Source organism: Cygnus olor, chromosome 2 (assembly GCF_009769625.2).
Source record: "Cygnus olor isolate bCygOlo1 chromosome 2, bCygOlo1.pri.v2, whole genome shotgun sequence".
Taxonomy (NCBI): Eukaryota; Metazoa; Chordata; class Aves; order Anseriformes; family Anatidae; genus Cygnus; species Cygnus olor.
The window spans coordinates 136,015,698-136,030,014 of NC_049170.1; the positions used below are offsets into that span (position 1 = coordinate 136,015,698).

Here is a 14,317-nt window from a genome sequence, read left to right on the forward strand (position 1 = left end):
GGGGGACAGCCTGCTCACAAGGCACACCCCAGCAGCGCAGGCCCGCAGAGTACAGTAACAGGCTTCCAAGCAACACCAACACACAGCCACCAGCAGGTCGCCCACGAGGCACAATCAGACTCCCCAGCGTGCCGTGAGCAGCCCTGGCAGTGCCTGAGGACCGCTAAATCCCGCTGTTATTTCCCAGCCCCGCTCTCGGTCCCTCCCGCCCGCCGTACGGGGGCGGCCCCGCCGTGAGGCTGCGCGGCCGCTGGTGCCCATGGCGCTGCTGCCGCCGCCGCCGCCGCCGCCGCTGCTGCTGCTGCTGCTGCTGCTGCTGGTGGCGGGGCCGCCGCCCGGCCGCGGCTTCTCGCTGCCCCTGCAGCGTCCCGCCGAGTGCGGCCGTGCCCGGTACTTCGACGTCTCTCGCCTGGCCTGCGGGCCCTGCGGGGCCAACCAGACGCCGAGCGCCGGCGGTGAGCGAGGCGGGGGGCGGCGGCGGCCCCGGCAGCGGGACGTGGGGAGTCCGGGCAGGGACATCGCCCCCCTGGCACAGGCGGCCCAGAGCCCCATCCTGCCTGGCCCTGAGCACCTCCAGGGGTGGGGCAGCCGCAGCTTCTCTGGGCAGCCTGTGCCAGGGCCTCACCTCCCGCATAGTAAAGACTTTCCCCCTTATATCCAACCTAGATCTCCCCTTTTAGTTTAAAAACATTGCCCCTTTTCCTGTCCCTACGCCCCCTAACACAAGAGTCCCTCCCCAGCTTTCCTGTAGCCCCCTTTAGGTACTGGAAGGCTGATAGATCCAACACTAATACCTGACAGCATCTCTCTTTAGAACTGGCAGTGGTCAGATGCAGATAGCTTCGTATGTAACTGCTGCTCATCACCGGCATGGTATCTTACAAAAGTAACTCCATACTTTACTTGCTGAAAAAATGCGCTCTAATAGTTTTCAAAGCCCTGGTAATGTAGGTAGCTAAATCCATAATGCTCTTTTAGCTTTGACTCTTCCTTTAACTCCAAGGCTCAAAGGAAAGGAAGTCAAGGATTTGAGCTTTTCCACAGCACATGACTGGAGCAGTGCAGGTAGATGCCACTCAGCCTGCTCCTTGAATCTTGTCTGAAATCTGTTTGGGACTGTACAAGTCACAGAGTCATTACAGTTGGCAAAGACCTCCAAGATCATCTGATCCAACCATCCCCTACCACCAATGTCACCCACTAAACCATGTCCCTAAGCACCATATCCAACCTTTCCCTGAACACCCCCAGGGACGGTGACTCCACCACCTCCCTGGGCAACCCGTCCCAGAGCCTGACAAAGAGAGCCTGACTGCTCTCTCTGAGAAGAAATGTCTCCTAATTTCCAACCTAAACCTCCCCTGGAGCAACTTGAGGCCATTCCCTCTAGTTCTATGGCATTATCTATGAGAAGAGGCCGACCCCAGCTCCCCACACCTCCTTTCAGGCAGTTGTAGAGAGCAATAAGGACTCCCCTGAGCTGCCTCTTCTCCAGACTGAACAACCCCAGCTCCCTCAGCCTCTCTGGCCATGCACTTCATGACAAGCGCATAGCTGTGGGTTCTGCCCTCAAGCAACACGCCTAAAAAATTAGTTATTGTTCACACAGTGAACATCACAGCTCCTCACATCTCTTCCTTGATCTGATCCTACTGGGCTTTTCTTTTGATATCTTTAAGAACAAGTTTGGTGTCCTCTGACTCAATCCCTGATCATTTTCAGAAATGCCATTTCTGTAAAACTGGTCTGGTGAGGAAGCTTTAAGGTGTGTTAAGGTTATAGAACTTTGAAAAGTTCTACATGATTTTTACATGCACAGTTCTATGAGCTTAAGTAATAACAAATATAGTTCATTAGTACTTAGCATCAATTTTATTTTGTAGTATATTTTTAAACATACAGTCCATGATAGCGAGACTGAAAACTCTTAGGAAAAAAAAAGTTATAGGTGCAGTGAAAGTAGTGTTGAGTTTAATTTAATAGCAAATATTAGGTATGTTCTGTTATCCATTGAAAAACTTTCAACAGAAAGCTTGATCCTCATGCAAAATTTAAAGGTGTTGAGTTTAAAATATCATTAAAACTACATTTTTATTTTGAAAAAATTTATTACATATAAACATGTTTTTAAAACTGACTTCTTATTCAAGGGATAAAAAATGAATACAGATTTTAATGCTGCTGGTGTAAAGAGAATGGCCTGAGAATGGCATTGTGGCAAGATTTATACGCATAGATTCTATCTGTTATTAGACCAACTGGTAGAGCTTAAGAAAAAATACAAAAACACAAGGTCTGTGGTTTCACCCTTGATGCCCTTGGTGTATCAGTCAACCCAGTGACATTTTGTGAAAACCTTCCTACAAACGGTAACATGAACATTTTTTAAAAAGCTAGCTGATTTTCATGCCGATCTTACTCAGGTCTTTTAGTTGTATATTTAAAAAAATATATGGATCTCTTGAGAACAATAGCAGTTGTTCGTACTGTGAAAAAAATCAGTTTTTACATAGATTAAAACTGTTTTTGTTCTTGTTTTCAGGTAGTTCATGTGAATGTCAGCCAGGATACAGGATGGTTTCTAATAATGGTGGGTCCTCTGTTGTTTGTGAGAAATGCCCAGAAAATATGGTAAGTATTGAACTTTCAATACTTTGCAATAATAATGCTTTTTTCAAATTTAAATTTCCATCTAAATGCAAACTGATTTTCTTTTATTTTTTTAACTAATTTTTCCAAAATAGTCTTTGCTTGGGATTTTTTTAATTTAAGATCATGTTTATCCGTAGTTTTTTTTTTTTTCTCTTTAGAGCTGTTTATTACTATTATTTTGCAGACATTTTTTCATAATAAATTTGACCTCACAGACAAAGTAAGAGTATTTTAAATATTCAATTTCCTTCTACTGCTCTTCTATTCTGCCTCATGTTATGTTACTCTTGCCCACTCTTTTATGGAATGCCAAAGTAGAAATGCAGCTCATAAGTATCTTGTTTGATTAGTTATATAATTTCTATTATTGTAATACTTAACCTGTATCATCCTACTCCCTGATACTTCATCTTTTTACTTTTAAATTAACTTCTGCTTTTATGTTACTTTAATTACGTCCATGTACCTTTGCAATTTGGTCAATTATTTCTGTCTGTCTTGGCAAATTAAGCTATGTTTTTGAGCCATATTTGCAGCACTGAACCAGAGACACCAGACTTAACCGACTAGCTTTCTCCCTCTACAGTAAATAGAAAAATAACATTTCTCCAGCAAAAACAACTTGTGAAAGAGCCTTCTGGAATATTTCCTTCTCTCCAATAATTGTAGAAAAACTCTCAAGAGGCCAGCTTAGTTGCACCAGTTACATGTGTAGTGGCTAACTGGGTAATGCAAGTAATTTCCCTCTTCTTTTCATCTTCTTGTTACACTAGACAAAGCTTTTGACAGATATCCATTGGTATTTTGGTCATTCCACTGTTTCTTTTTCTTGTAATGGTGGCATTTGTGTTCGATCCCGTGGAAGCAGAGAAGGGAATAACATCCGTATAACCTGAGGATGAACATTTATCTTCATTTTCCTCATTGGTTTTGATCTGTAGAACAACTACTTCATGATATAACAGAAGCATGCATGTGACTGGTTTGGATACATGCAAAATTGCACGCAGTTATGCAAACTGCTTGATGTCAGACTCTTCCATTTCCATTGTTTCTGAATATCTATATGTAAAGATGATGATTTATGCATTGCTATGATTATTGGTTTTTTGTTTGTTTTTGTTTGTTTTAAGCATAAAGCCTCTATCTTTTTTAAACCTAGCACTTCCAGCAAACTCTTATCTTCACTGCAGGTATTAATGTTTCAGAAAAACTGAAGAACCCTTTTTTAGTCTATCTCTGCATAGGAATCATTTTTGCCAGATTGTTTAGATCGTTTAGCTTTTTTTTTTTTCTTTAACAGCTTCATGAATTCTGTCCATGTTGTTATACATGAACACATTTTCTAATAAATAACATCTGGCTCAGTAATTCTTCACAGATGTTTGGTGATTTTGATATTTTAAAAAATTATAATAGCTTTACATTTTATTTTAGAGTGGAGTTACTCAAGATGGATGGAATTGTATTACTTGCCCTATGGGCCTAACTTCCGAAGGAAAATGTAAATGCCTCATTAATGAAATACTAGGTAAGAAACATGTGCAAGTTGTGAGATAGTGGTGCTTATTTTAGGTATTAGAGATTAGTAAGCCAGGCACTTCTGTTAAATGAGAAAGGAAATTTAAAGCATGGTTACATTTGTAACATAACATTTCAACATTGCTGTTGATTTTAAACCTCATTCCTCAAAGAGAGCAGGTAAATCTGTGCCACTGCTCATTGCAATGATAAATATTACACAAACATTCTAGAAATGAATACTGCTACATCATTTCCTTTAAGCTGGTTGGCATTGGTGAGTGAGTGTTGAAATGGGCATAAAACAGTATCAATATAGACTAAGAAAAACACATTTGAAAGTTTTGAAGGTTATAAAGTGTAAGTACTTCTCAGTACAGGAATTATACATTCATAAGCAGGTGGAACAGAATAGCCTGAGCAAGCCAAGCAAGCTACTGTGCATTAAGGTCTGTGGATTTCATGCTTCCCTTAAACACGACTGTATCTCTGATTCCCTGAGACACGCTTCCCTGTATCTGCAGTGCTTACTTGATGCCCTGTGAAAGCTGCAGACTCATTTCAGTAAACACAAGAAAGGAATTTTGCTGTTAATTTTAGTGTATATATTAAGTATATTTTTGCTTATCTTGCACAGTAAAAAACTAAGAGCAAAGAATAATTTTCATCAAGGATGTAAAATTATCTCCTTGGAGCTCTGATTTTCTTCATTTGCAAAGACACAGGATGGAAAAGGTTTTCCATGTGCCTGTAATTCTTTGATTAAGTATTTGCTAATGTCCTGTTTAGGTATCTATCTAACTGAGTGTGCTGGAGAGTCACTCTTTTCCAGGTGACTAATTTAAAAATTTTCTAGGAATCTGTAAAAAAGTTAATACCACATCATCTCCCACAAGCTTTGTGAGAATTGAAAAAATATATATTCTGAACCATTTCGGTGAAATATTGAGAGTTAAGCTCCTTCTGTAATTTAACCTGCAAAGCATCAGTGCTGAAATTTTTAATGCCTTTTTTTTTTTTCCATAGTTAGACTTAAAACCTCTTGCCAAATGATTTGCATGCTGGAAGAGGCAGTTTTGAAACTTCACATTTGTGACTTTTGCGTAACTCATTTCAGATGAAAATTAATAATTATTATTTTTTCCAGTAATTTGTAAACTTGATGTTTTGAGTTTTATATTTGCAATGAAGCCTTGGTTTGAAATTTGGTTCTGAATAAATAGCAAAGGAACAGCAATACTGGACATGAAATATTGCATGTGCACAGCTATAAACAGCACATGCATATATATATGTGCATTATAGGGATGGTTTTTGCAAGTTGTGCTCTTGATCTTTGGGAAATAAAATCTTTGCATTTATTTCGGAGATCTGCATAGATGGTTTCATTTTTAACACTATTTTAACCTCCATGGCATACTGTGCATCATGCTATTATGCTACAGTTGCTTTTCTTTTCCACTTAGTGGAAAGAAGTGTTGATGGTGTTTTGCTAAATGAAGCTTTGTGCATACGTTGTAATGGAAGTGAGCCGTCATTCTCCGCTTCAGATGTGTTAGGAAATAGGTAAGTATTTTTTTCGTTATGTGTTGATAATTTTGAGAGGGTCATATTCTGCTTAAATGGAATATTCTTGAGGTAAAGTCCACATCTGTGGGCTATAAATATTTTTGGATAATAGAAGCTTTCTCTTTTGCTTCATTTGTATACATCTTGAAAGCTTAGTGACAGTTTTAAAAGCAGTGAGTTGGAAATCCTCAAGTCCATATCAAATTCAATGTGTACTGTATTCATTGAAGTCATATGATTAGCATTGCTCTTTTGTTTTTTAATTGTTTGTTTTGCTTCAGTGTGACTACAAGCAGGATTTGGACTGGAAGCAGAAACATAATTCTTATTTTGACAATCACCTATTTAATTTCTTTACAACTTCACTGACAGAAGAAAGATTGGTAATGGGTTTTGGATTTCAGTTTGAACTCTTGAAGATGCTCACAGTGTTATGAGTCCTTACCTCTTTAAAGGACATACTATATAATCAATTTCCACTATATACTTAATCTCATACTTAGCTACACTTTAAGTGTTTTCTTCATGTTTGTGATTCATAGGTGTGTAAGATGTGAACAAACTTTCATCAATGTAAGCAAGTCTTGTGACTGTAGCAGCCCAAACATTTTAGTAAGTAGAAGAATGCTTATTTCAATGAAGTTCAGAATAAAAAAGAAAAGTTATGTTGAAAAATAAAAAAAATAATTCCGTCTTTTTCAGACTGGGGGATTATGTTTCAGTGCTACTGAAAGCTTACCTCCAAAGGCAATAGCAACCGTTCGGTTTGGACAAATAGTATGTATGCTTATTCTGAAACATTTTCAAGATATTTCATTACTTATTTTCAGTAAGTCTTTTAATTCTGTTGCTGAAAACCGAAGGTGGTGGTTTGCTATCTAATCATTGTGATTGCAAGGTAATTAGCATCAACACAGAGAGTGTAGACATGGAGACCAGGCAGGCATTGCTGTAATGGAATAGGCTTAAGAAAATCCGTGCCCTCTTGGAAACCGAAAAACAGAGGTAATTCACATGGATTTAGTATCAAAACAAATAGTATGTGGCCTATTGTATTTATTGTATGCATATAAAACACATCCTTATATCACAAAAAAAAAAGCTTAATAGTTCATGAGGGCCTCTGGGATTTTTTTAATATCAAATGAATGTTCATATAAAATATTTTAAAGGGGTTCTAAAAGACCGAGGGGACATTTTTCATTATATCTACTGTCAGAAAATTAGTGCCGATGGAAGAAAATGGACACACTGAGATTGTGCATGAAGTTGTTGAACTCCTCAAATTAGCTGTTGAATAAAAATATATTCCTACAATTTATATTGAGAAAATTGTAAGGTGTTTTCATTTTTTTTTAGCTAGTGAACTCGTATTAGTTGTGAAAATCTGCTCAGTTAGGACCATTTTCAATGTAGTTGCACTTGGAATTTTGAAATGCTAAGTAGCTAACAAGTGTAATTTGTTCTTAGATGAATAAAATTAAAGTCTACTGCCTGAAAGAAAACAAGAAAAAACAATCTTCAGTTTTCCTGACAGCACATACTAGTTGTGCTTTCTGAAAACGCAGTATTCTAAGTAATATCTTATTGAAAGCATGTCTTTTCAGTTGCTTACAGTACGTATGAAAACTATGTTTTCAACAAAAATGAGGAATTATAGAAGGCAAGTTTTGAAATAATGAATTTGGCAATTTTGGTTCTGAGTTAAATTTACCACCGAGTCAGCTTTTTACTCTTAAAATCATTAGTACTTCCCTTGTGCATTAAAGAAGACTCCTTTGTCACAGATTCTATTTTAAAAATTTAGGTATTTCCATTCTTGTTCTGTGTATGCTGTCTAACTTGATGAAGTGAAACAAATCATTTCATAATGGTTGGGTTTTGAAATTAGATGGTTTGTTTTAGACACTTACAAAGGACTGAAATCTCTTAGAAAAAATAAGTAGCATCTCTTAGTTGACGGTTTTTCAGATTGTTTTGTGTTGGGTTAATTGTTCTGAACAAAGACAGTGAAACAGTTCCTTACTTACAGGGTGTAACATTGACATCAGCCTGGTTTCTGAAAAACCTGCAGGCCTCAGCCTCTGCCTGTTGGGTGAGTTTCATTAATGTTTCCAGTTTGCTTTTTTATTCAGAAGCAGTACTTTGTATAAAAGTCCCTTAAACATGAGGCTTTAATTTGTGGAAGTTAGTTGTGCTTATTTTTAAAGAACCTTATTTTGAGATGACAGTAGATAAGAAAGTAATATATATACAGAATGCTTAGAAAGAGTACTGAGCAGTAGTCAATGGTAATGCAAGTCTCTGTGGGTGGAATCTACACAACGATATTTACCTTGTATATACCTTGTGTTTAAAAAATATCCTGCAGTAGTCATAGTTACATGAACTATTGAGTATATTGCATAAGGGACACTCAAAAATTACTCTTACATATCTAGTACTGATTGGCAGCTTGTCTTATCTCTTAATCGGCTTTCAGTTGATAATTCTGTTACGTGATGGAGAAGAATAACCACAGAACTGTCTTTTTTAGGTTTGCTTTGTTTTATGTATGCAAATGTTATTTAACATTATGTTGCTCTGGGTAGCTGTAGCTGTCATGGAAGTGTGGTTTCAGCAACAGAATCACGCACAATTTTGAAGCAGATAAGCCTCTGCCTCATTTTTACCAACTCTCCTATAACACATCCTCTTTCCTCTTCCTTATTCCTCTCCTGAAAATCACTCTTTGACTTCTCATGACCCACCTTTTCTTCCCATCTCATACCCACATCTCCGAGATGTATTCTACTCATTCCCTTCATTCTCAAGAGCTGAGAATATCCTCATTGCTTACCTAAGTTTATCCTGCTTGTCTGCTTCAGCCTGCTGAGCTCCTGTGAGGTGCTCTGTGAATGTCTGTGCAGCTGCTCATCTGACCCACACAAAGGCAGTAGGTGATAATACTGGTTAATACTAGTTAATACTAGTGCCACAATCCATCTGCATACAGATGTGTTTCACATGGCAGCAGCTTGTTTGCCAAACCTGAACAATGGTATAAATACAACCTAGTTTAGGAAGAGGAGGCTAGAGTAAGTACTAAAACTGAAAAGAGAATATTTATGATACATATGACTATAATATGTTGCCAGTCTTAGGTCTTTGATGGAGTCATCTTTGTCATACAGCCTAAGAGGTTTTAAACATTTTGATTCTAACTGTATTTTTCAAATGCAGATTTTGACATTTTTGTCACATCGTATCATCTAGCTGATGTAGTGAAAATAAACTCTGAAAAAGTTTCTCTTTCCATGCTGCCATCTGCAGACCTTTAAAAATGTAGAACCTGAACAACTGGAAGAAAATATTAGATGTTGGCAAAACAAAATCTCTTTCAAGTAAAAATGAGGGTTCAGGAATTGCTTGTTAAAGATAACATCAATTTTATGACTTTTATTTTTTTATTTTATGAACTGAGGCTCATAAATACTTTTCTGTGTTCCTGTGTTTCTCCACTACAGTTGTACTCTAATCTAACCGCATGCCAAGCTCTTGGAAATATGTGTGTGATGAATATGAACTCACTGAGTTCTTCAAGTACGGATGCCTGCGGTTTATTTCAGTATATTTATGCCAATACAGCAAGGCTAGGCATCGTTCATTCAATAGCCTACTGGTAAGTTAACCTTTTCCATTATGTACACTCTGTAATAGTGTTTATGGAATTTATTATTCTAAGTGTTCTTTGATTTAAAACATTATGTTTCTTTAGAGACAGCATTGTCATTTTTTTCAGGAGACACAATCTTCCATGGCTATATTACGGTGATCAACCAGGTTTAGCATCCCAAGTGCTCGAGACAAATCATTTCCCTACAGTCTTCAGTTTTAAAGGAAAAAGTAGGGTAAGTGTTGGGTATTAGACATGGGGAAGCAGACATCAGGAAGAGGACATAATCACATAAAAAGGTTCAGATTTGTTGCAGATGTAGGTCCACCAAAGATCATTTTTAGGCAGCTAGTGTAACAAAACTCAGAGATCTAATGGAAGAGGAAGGTGTATTTATGTAAAAAAAAAAATCTCTTAAGTAGGGTGATTTTACTGATTCACACTCACTCGCACACACATTTCCTTTGTTCACACTTTTATACCCACTTCTTATACGGCAAGGATGTGTGTGCCTGTGTGATCTGACCAGGACCAATCGTGTGTGACACAGGGAACAAGGGATGCCAGCTATTAAGTCTTTGTTATGTCCATAGGATTCTTCTGGATTGTCAGTGATGAACTAATATTCATCTTTTATGCTCCTTAGAAGTTAATAGTTGTTTTGGCATTGTCCTTTGCTTCAGGGTATTGTTTACTTCGGTTTCCATAAATCTGAGGCAAAGAGGTTTTGTGTATCTTTCCCTTGTTCAAAATATATACATCCTTACAGCTTTTCTCAGTTTTCCTGGTGAGCTAATTGGAAAAAGAAGGGTAAACAGGATGTGCCATAACTTTTCTGCCATTTTCCTGGTGCCAGGATGCAGAGTTATTGCTGACAAGTTGTCTGATCTGTGGTTTTATCACAACTCATTCCTCAGTTTCACTGCTGGGAACAGTATGCTTCATTCTTGCTACACACTATTTAACACTTTCCTTCTCTTGTTTCTGGTGCTTACACACACATTTCTGTTTGTACAACTTTAATATTGCTGTTACAGATCTCAGCAAGCTGAATTACATCAGAGATGGATTCAGTCTATAGCTCCTGTCCAAAATTTTCATTTTATTTTACAGATTCATTTTAAAATTAGTAGAACTGGAATAGTTCACTCAAATTAAGTTAATCACACAAAGTAGGTAGTACTGATGATAACCCGTTTGTCAGTTATATTGCAAAACGTAGCTTTTCTTCCTATTGGCTCAGAAAATAAGCATTTTTTCAGACAAGCTATAAAAGTTTGTGTTTTAAATTAAAATAAGTTGCAGTGTTGCAGTGCAGCTTCTGCTTTAACAACTAAAAAAAATATTATTCTCCCTAATGCTGAAGGTCCAAGGCACACATTAATCAGAAATCTGCATAGATTCCTGATTAATGTAGGGCATGTCTATCAGTGTAGATATACTTAATTTGAATAGATTCTTCTGGTCCTAGTAATTCTAATAACAAAGGCCTGTAAAATAAAACACTTTTTACATACCTGCAGGAAATGAAAATTTGAGGTTGGTGTGATGGACTAAATCCACCCAGAAAAAGACCCAGAAAAAGGCCTGTTACTGTTAGGACTGAGCTGTCTCGTCACTGTCAAACAAAATGTCTAGGTATTTGTTAGTTTTGGTAGGTTTGCCCTTGAGTACCAACACTGAGATAAATATAGGTCGTCACAGGCCTCTCTTAGCAGAAATCAAGAAGTAGGATTCTTGTTCTTTTTCACTAAGTTTAAAACAGTGTTTTTTACACTCACTTGGCTACAAAAGCAGGATCCCTTGTGAGCCAAAAATGACACACCTGGAACTCTGAATCTTTATCTCTTTCAACACCTTACTTTATGTGTCTAGTTTTTAAGCATCTCTTAAACACGCAAACACTTTAATGTATAGTTCATACTGATATATCTCATACTGACAATAGGCATCCCATTTGTCAAAATTGTCATCCTTTATTATGATATTGTTCCAGATTTCTTATTCCATTTTGTAGCAACATTTCCGTACTCAAAAAAAAAAAAAAAAGTGAGCAAGCCATGCTGACCTTTATTTCCTCTTTTTGTTTCCTCTTAATCAGTAGCAGAACCAATTTTCTGGGTGTTAGGGTGGCTTTTAATAATTAGTGTATATGCCACTGTTCATTTGTGTCAAGCAGTATGTTCAAATATAAAATTTTCTGTAAAATTAAAAAAGCTCAGTGTAATCAACACCAAATGCTGAAGTAGTTGAATTAATATAGGTCAGGTGGTAGTACAGCAGTACTACAGTTATGTGGCTTTGAGGTTGTAGATAATTTGTTTTGACTTTGAATTTGAGTAGAACAAATGTCTGATTGTCTGCAATTGTGCATATGGACTCAAGTGAAACTAAGTCATCCTCTTAGAATCTGTCATTCTGGGGACAAAAAAAAAATCCAAGTAAAAAGTGAGACTGTAGAAGAATGGAAAATTAGGTTAAAAAGTAAAAGTAAAATACCAAAAGCAATATTAAAAATAAAAAATCAAAGGGGAGAAAATGAAGCATTATAGTGAAAGTGTCAGGGAAGCATCAGGCAATGAAGATGCAGTACCTAAAATGTGTATGCCCACTATGTGTTGGTTTTGTTGTTTCTTTGTCTTTTTGTTTTCGTCATTAGGATGTAAAACTGCAATTTATTGCAGCCTCATATGATGCAGCAGGAAACTTCCTTCAGTGGCAAAGTTTGGAAGGAGGCATCCTACAGGTAGGTTTGATTTTAATTGCCTTTTTTGATAGTGTAATATTCTGAATGCCTTTAGCCAAAGCCTTAAAACAAAAGCCAAGTGTTTCATTCCTACAGTAGTGACAGTTCATAAGATAATCATACAGTTAGATCAGGGAACATAGCCCTTGATTCATGCTCAAGGTGATCTCTCTAAATTGAAGAGTATAAGCTCAGCAACGTTGTCCTCATCCATTGGACCAATATCAATTTGGAATATCAGAAAGTTCGGAGAAACGGCAGTAGTCATTTAGAACCAACTGTCTCTTTCTTGCGTTCAGCATCATACTGTTATCTGTGTGCATATTTATTATTAGCCTTATTTTTCTTGGTGAGAGATGTGTATTCATTAGCTGTAAGTCCACATATATTTATGGCATATTCTCTGTGCATGTCCCTGTTGGATGCTGCTACTGTTTTCACACATTATGGGAATGCAAAGCAAATCAGTGGTTACATTGTTGCCAAGAGACGTGGGAAAACAAATCTAGCACCCGGTATTCTTTTGGCTGACTTTTGTTTGTTTGAAATATAGAGCATACATATTGGCCACTGTCTACCTGCCTTTTTTATAACATGAAGTTGTAACAAGTCTCTGGGAGACTTCACAAGGAAATAGGGAGCACTGGTTAGAAGATTCAGAGTACCCTTGGCCACTCTACCCTCAGATTTCAGTAGCGCACACACACATTCCACTTCAGCAGTACCATGCTGTAGAGGGTGTGAAAAATGCAAGGAAGAAGCAAGTGGAAAGCGCAATAGTAATTAGCCTAACAGTTAGCAGAGACTGGTTGCTGTGAACTGCTACAGGGCAGAATTTGTTTAGCAGACCAGTGATAATCTAGGCACTCTCAGCAATTCCCTAGGCAGGCAACAATATGAACACTGGCAAAAACAATTGGGAATAGTCCATCCACTTTTCTAGGCTGTTCATGTCACCCTTGGAGTATGTCACTTCAAATGCTCCAGTATTTACAGAAGAACAGTTGGCATTCAGGGTTTAGATAGTGACTGCTATTTCTTTTGTTATTTCTTTTGTCTCAGAATGAACTCCTTTGCTTCACCTCCTAAATTCTGAGGAAACTAGTGTCTGAGAAAACAGGTTACTTAAGCTAGTGATGAAACTGGAAAATACTATGCAAGCATGAATAAGTTAAAACAGCATTTTAAGAACACCTATATTGCTACTATAAATAATGCAGTTTACTCTTCAAAATTAATCCCTCTCTTCTTAAAAAATAGTATAGAATAAAGCTCAGCGTATCTTTTATGAGAACTGTGAATACATCAACTGCTTGGGGTACCCGTGAATATTTCATGTGAGAAAATGATAGCTTTGAATTACCCTAATCATTATTACGTTTTGTTCAGCTTTGTCCTGATACCCAGACTAAACTGAATGCAGCTTATACATTTGGAACAACTTACGAACAAAGTGTAAGTAAGAGATCAAATGCTTTTCTGAGTATTTGAATTAAGTTGTTTTATGTGTCACCAGTAAGTCAGTGCACATTGAAGGACCTCTGGAGTTTAGCCATAAGCTGAAGCACAGAGCCTGCACAGCCTCTCTGGGAAACTTGTGCCAGTGCTCGGTCACCAGCACAGTAAAGAATTGCTTCCTGGTGTTCAGACAGAACCTCCTCTCGTTGCCTCACCAGGCGCCACTGAAGAGAGTCCTTTTTGCTCCCTCCCATCAGGTATTTGTAGATATTGATAAGATCCCCCCTCAGCCTTCTTTTCTCCAGGCTGTACAGTCCCAGCTCTTTCAGCCTTTCCTCATAGGTGAGGTGTAAGTGTCCCTTCATCATCTTTGTGGCCCTGCACTGGACTATATCAAGTAGCTCCATATCTCTCTTGCACTGATGAGCTCAGCACCAGACACAATGCTCCATGAATTAAGTGTTCATGCTGTTTCAAATTTTATGTCTGTGAAAGCTGCTAGGATATTTTTTCCGAATGTGTTGAAAAATAAGAGAAGGAATGTTAGCAGAGCTTCATTCTCCTCATTAGTCATTCTGGTCAATTGCAGTCATTTTTAAGAGGTTTGTATAAAATCATTAGTACTTCACAATCACTTGCAAATAGCTGGAATGCCTTGTCTTTTGCAAAGGGCATAGGACAAGTTTCACAGTAATTTAAAAAAAATAAGGGGAAGA

At 37.7% G+C, this 14,317-nt stretch overlaps 1 protein-coding gene across 1 annotated transcript in view; it reads left to right on the top strand.

The window, feature by feature from the left end:
• Positions 1–14,317, top strand: part of TMEM67 (transmembrane protein 67) — a 31,629-nt gene continuing 17,312 nt past the window's right edge. Inside the window, 11 exon segments of the mRNA XM_040546469.1 lie at positions 1–455; positions 2,543–2,631; positions 4,090–4,183; positions 5,640–5,739; positions 6,285–6,354; positions 6,445–6,519; positions 7,775–7,837; positions 9,249–9,403; positions 9,524–9,632; positions 12,057–12,143; positions 13,533–13,598. Of these exon segments, the coding sequence (XP_040402403.1) occupies positions 260–455; positions 2,543–2,631; positions 4,090–4,183; positions 5,640–5,739; positions 6,285–6,354; positions 6,445–6,519; positions 7,775–7,837; positions 9,249–9,403; positions 9,524–9,632; positions 12,057–12,143; positions 13,533–13,598 (1,104 nt within the window). The 5' untranslated portion in view covers positions 1–259.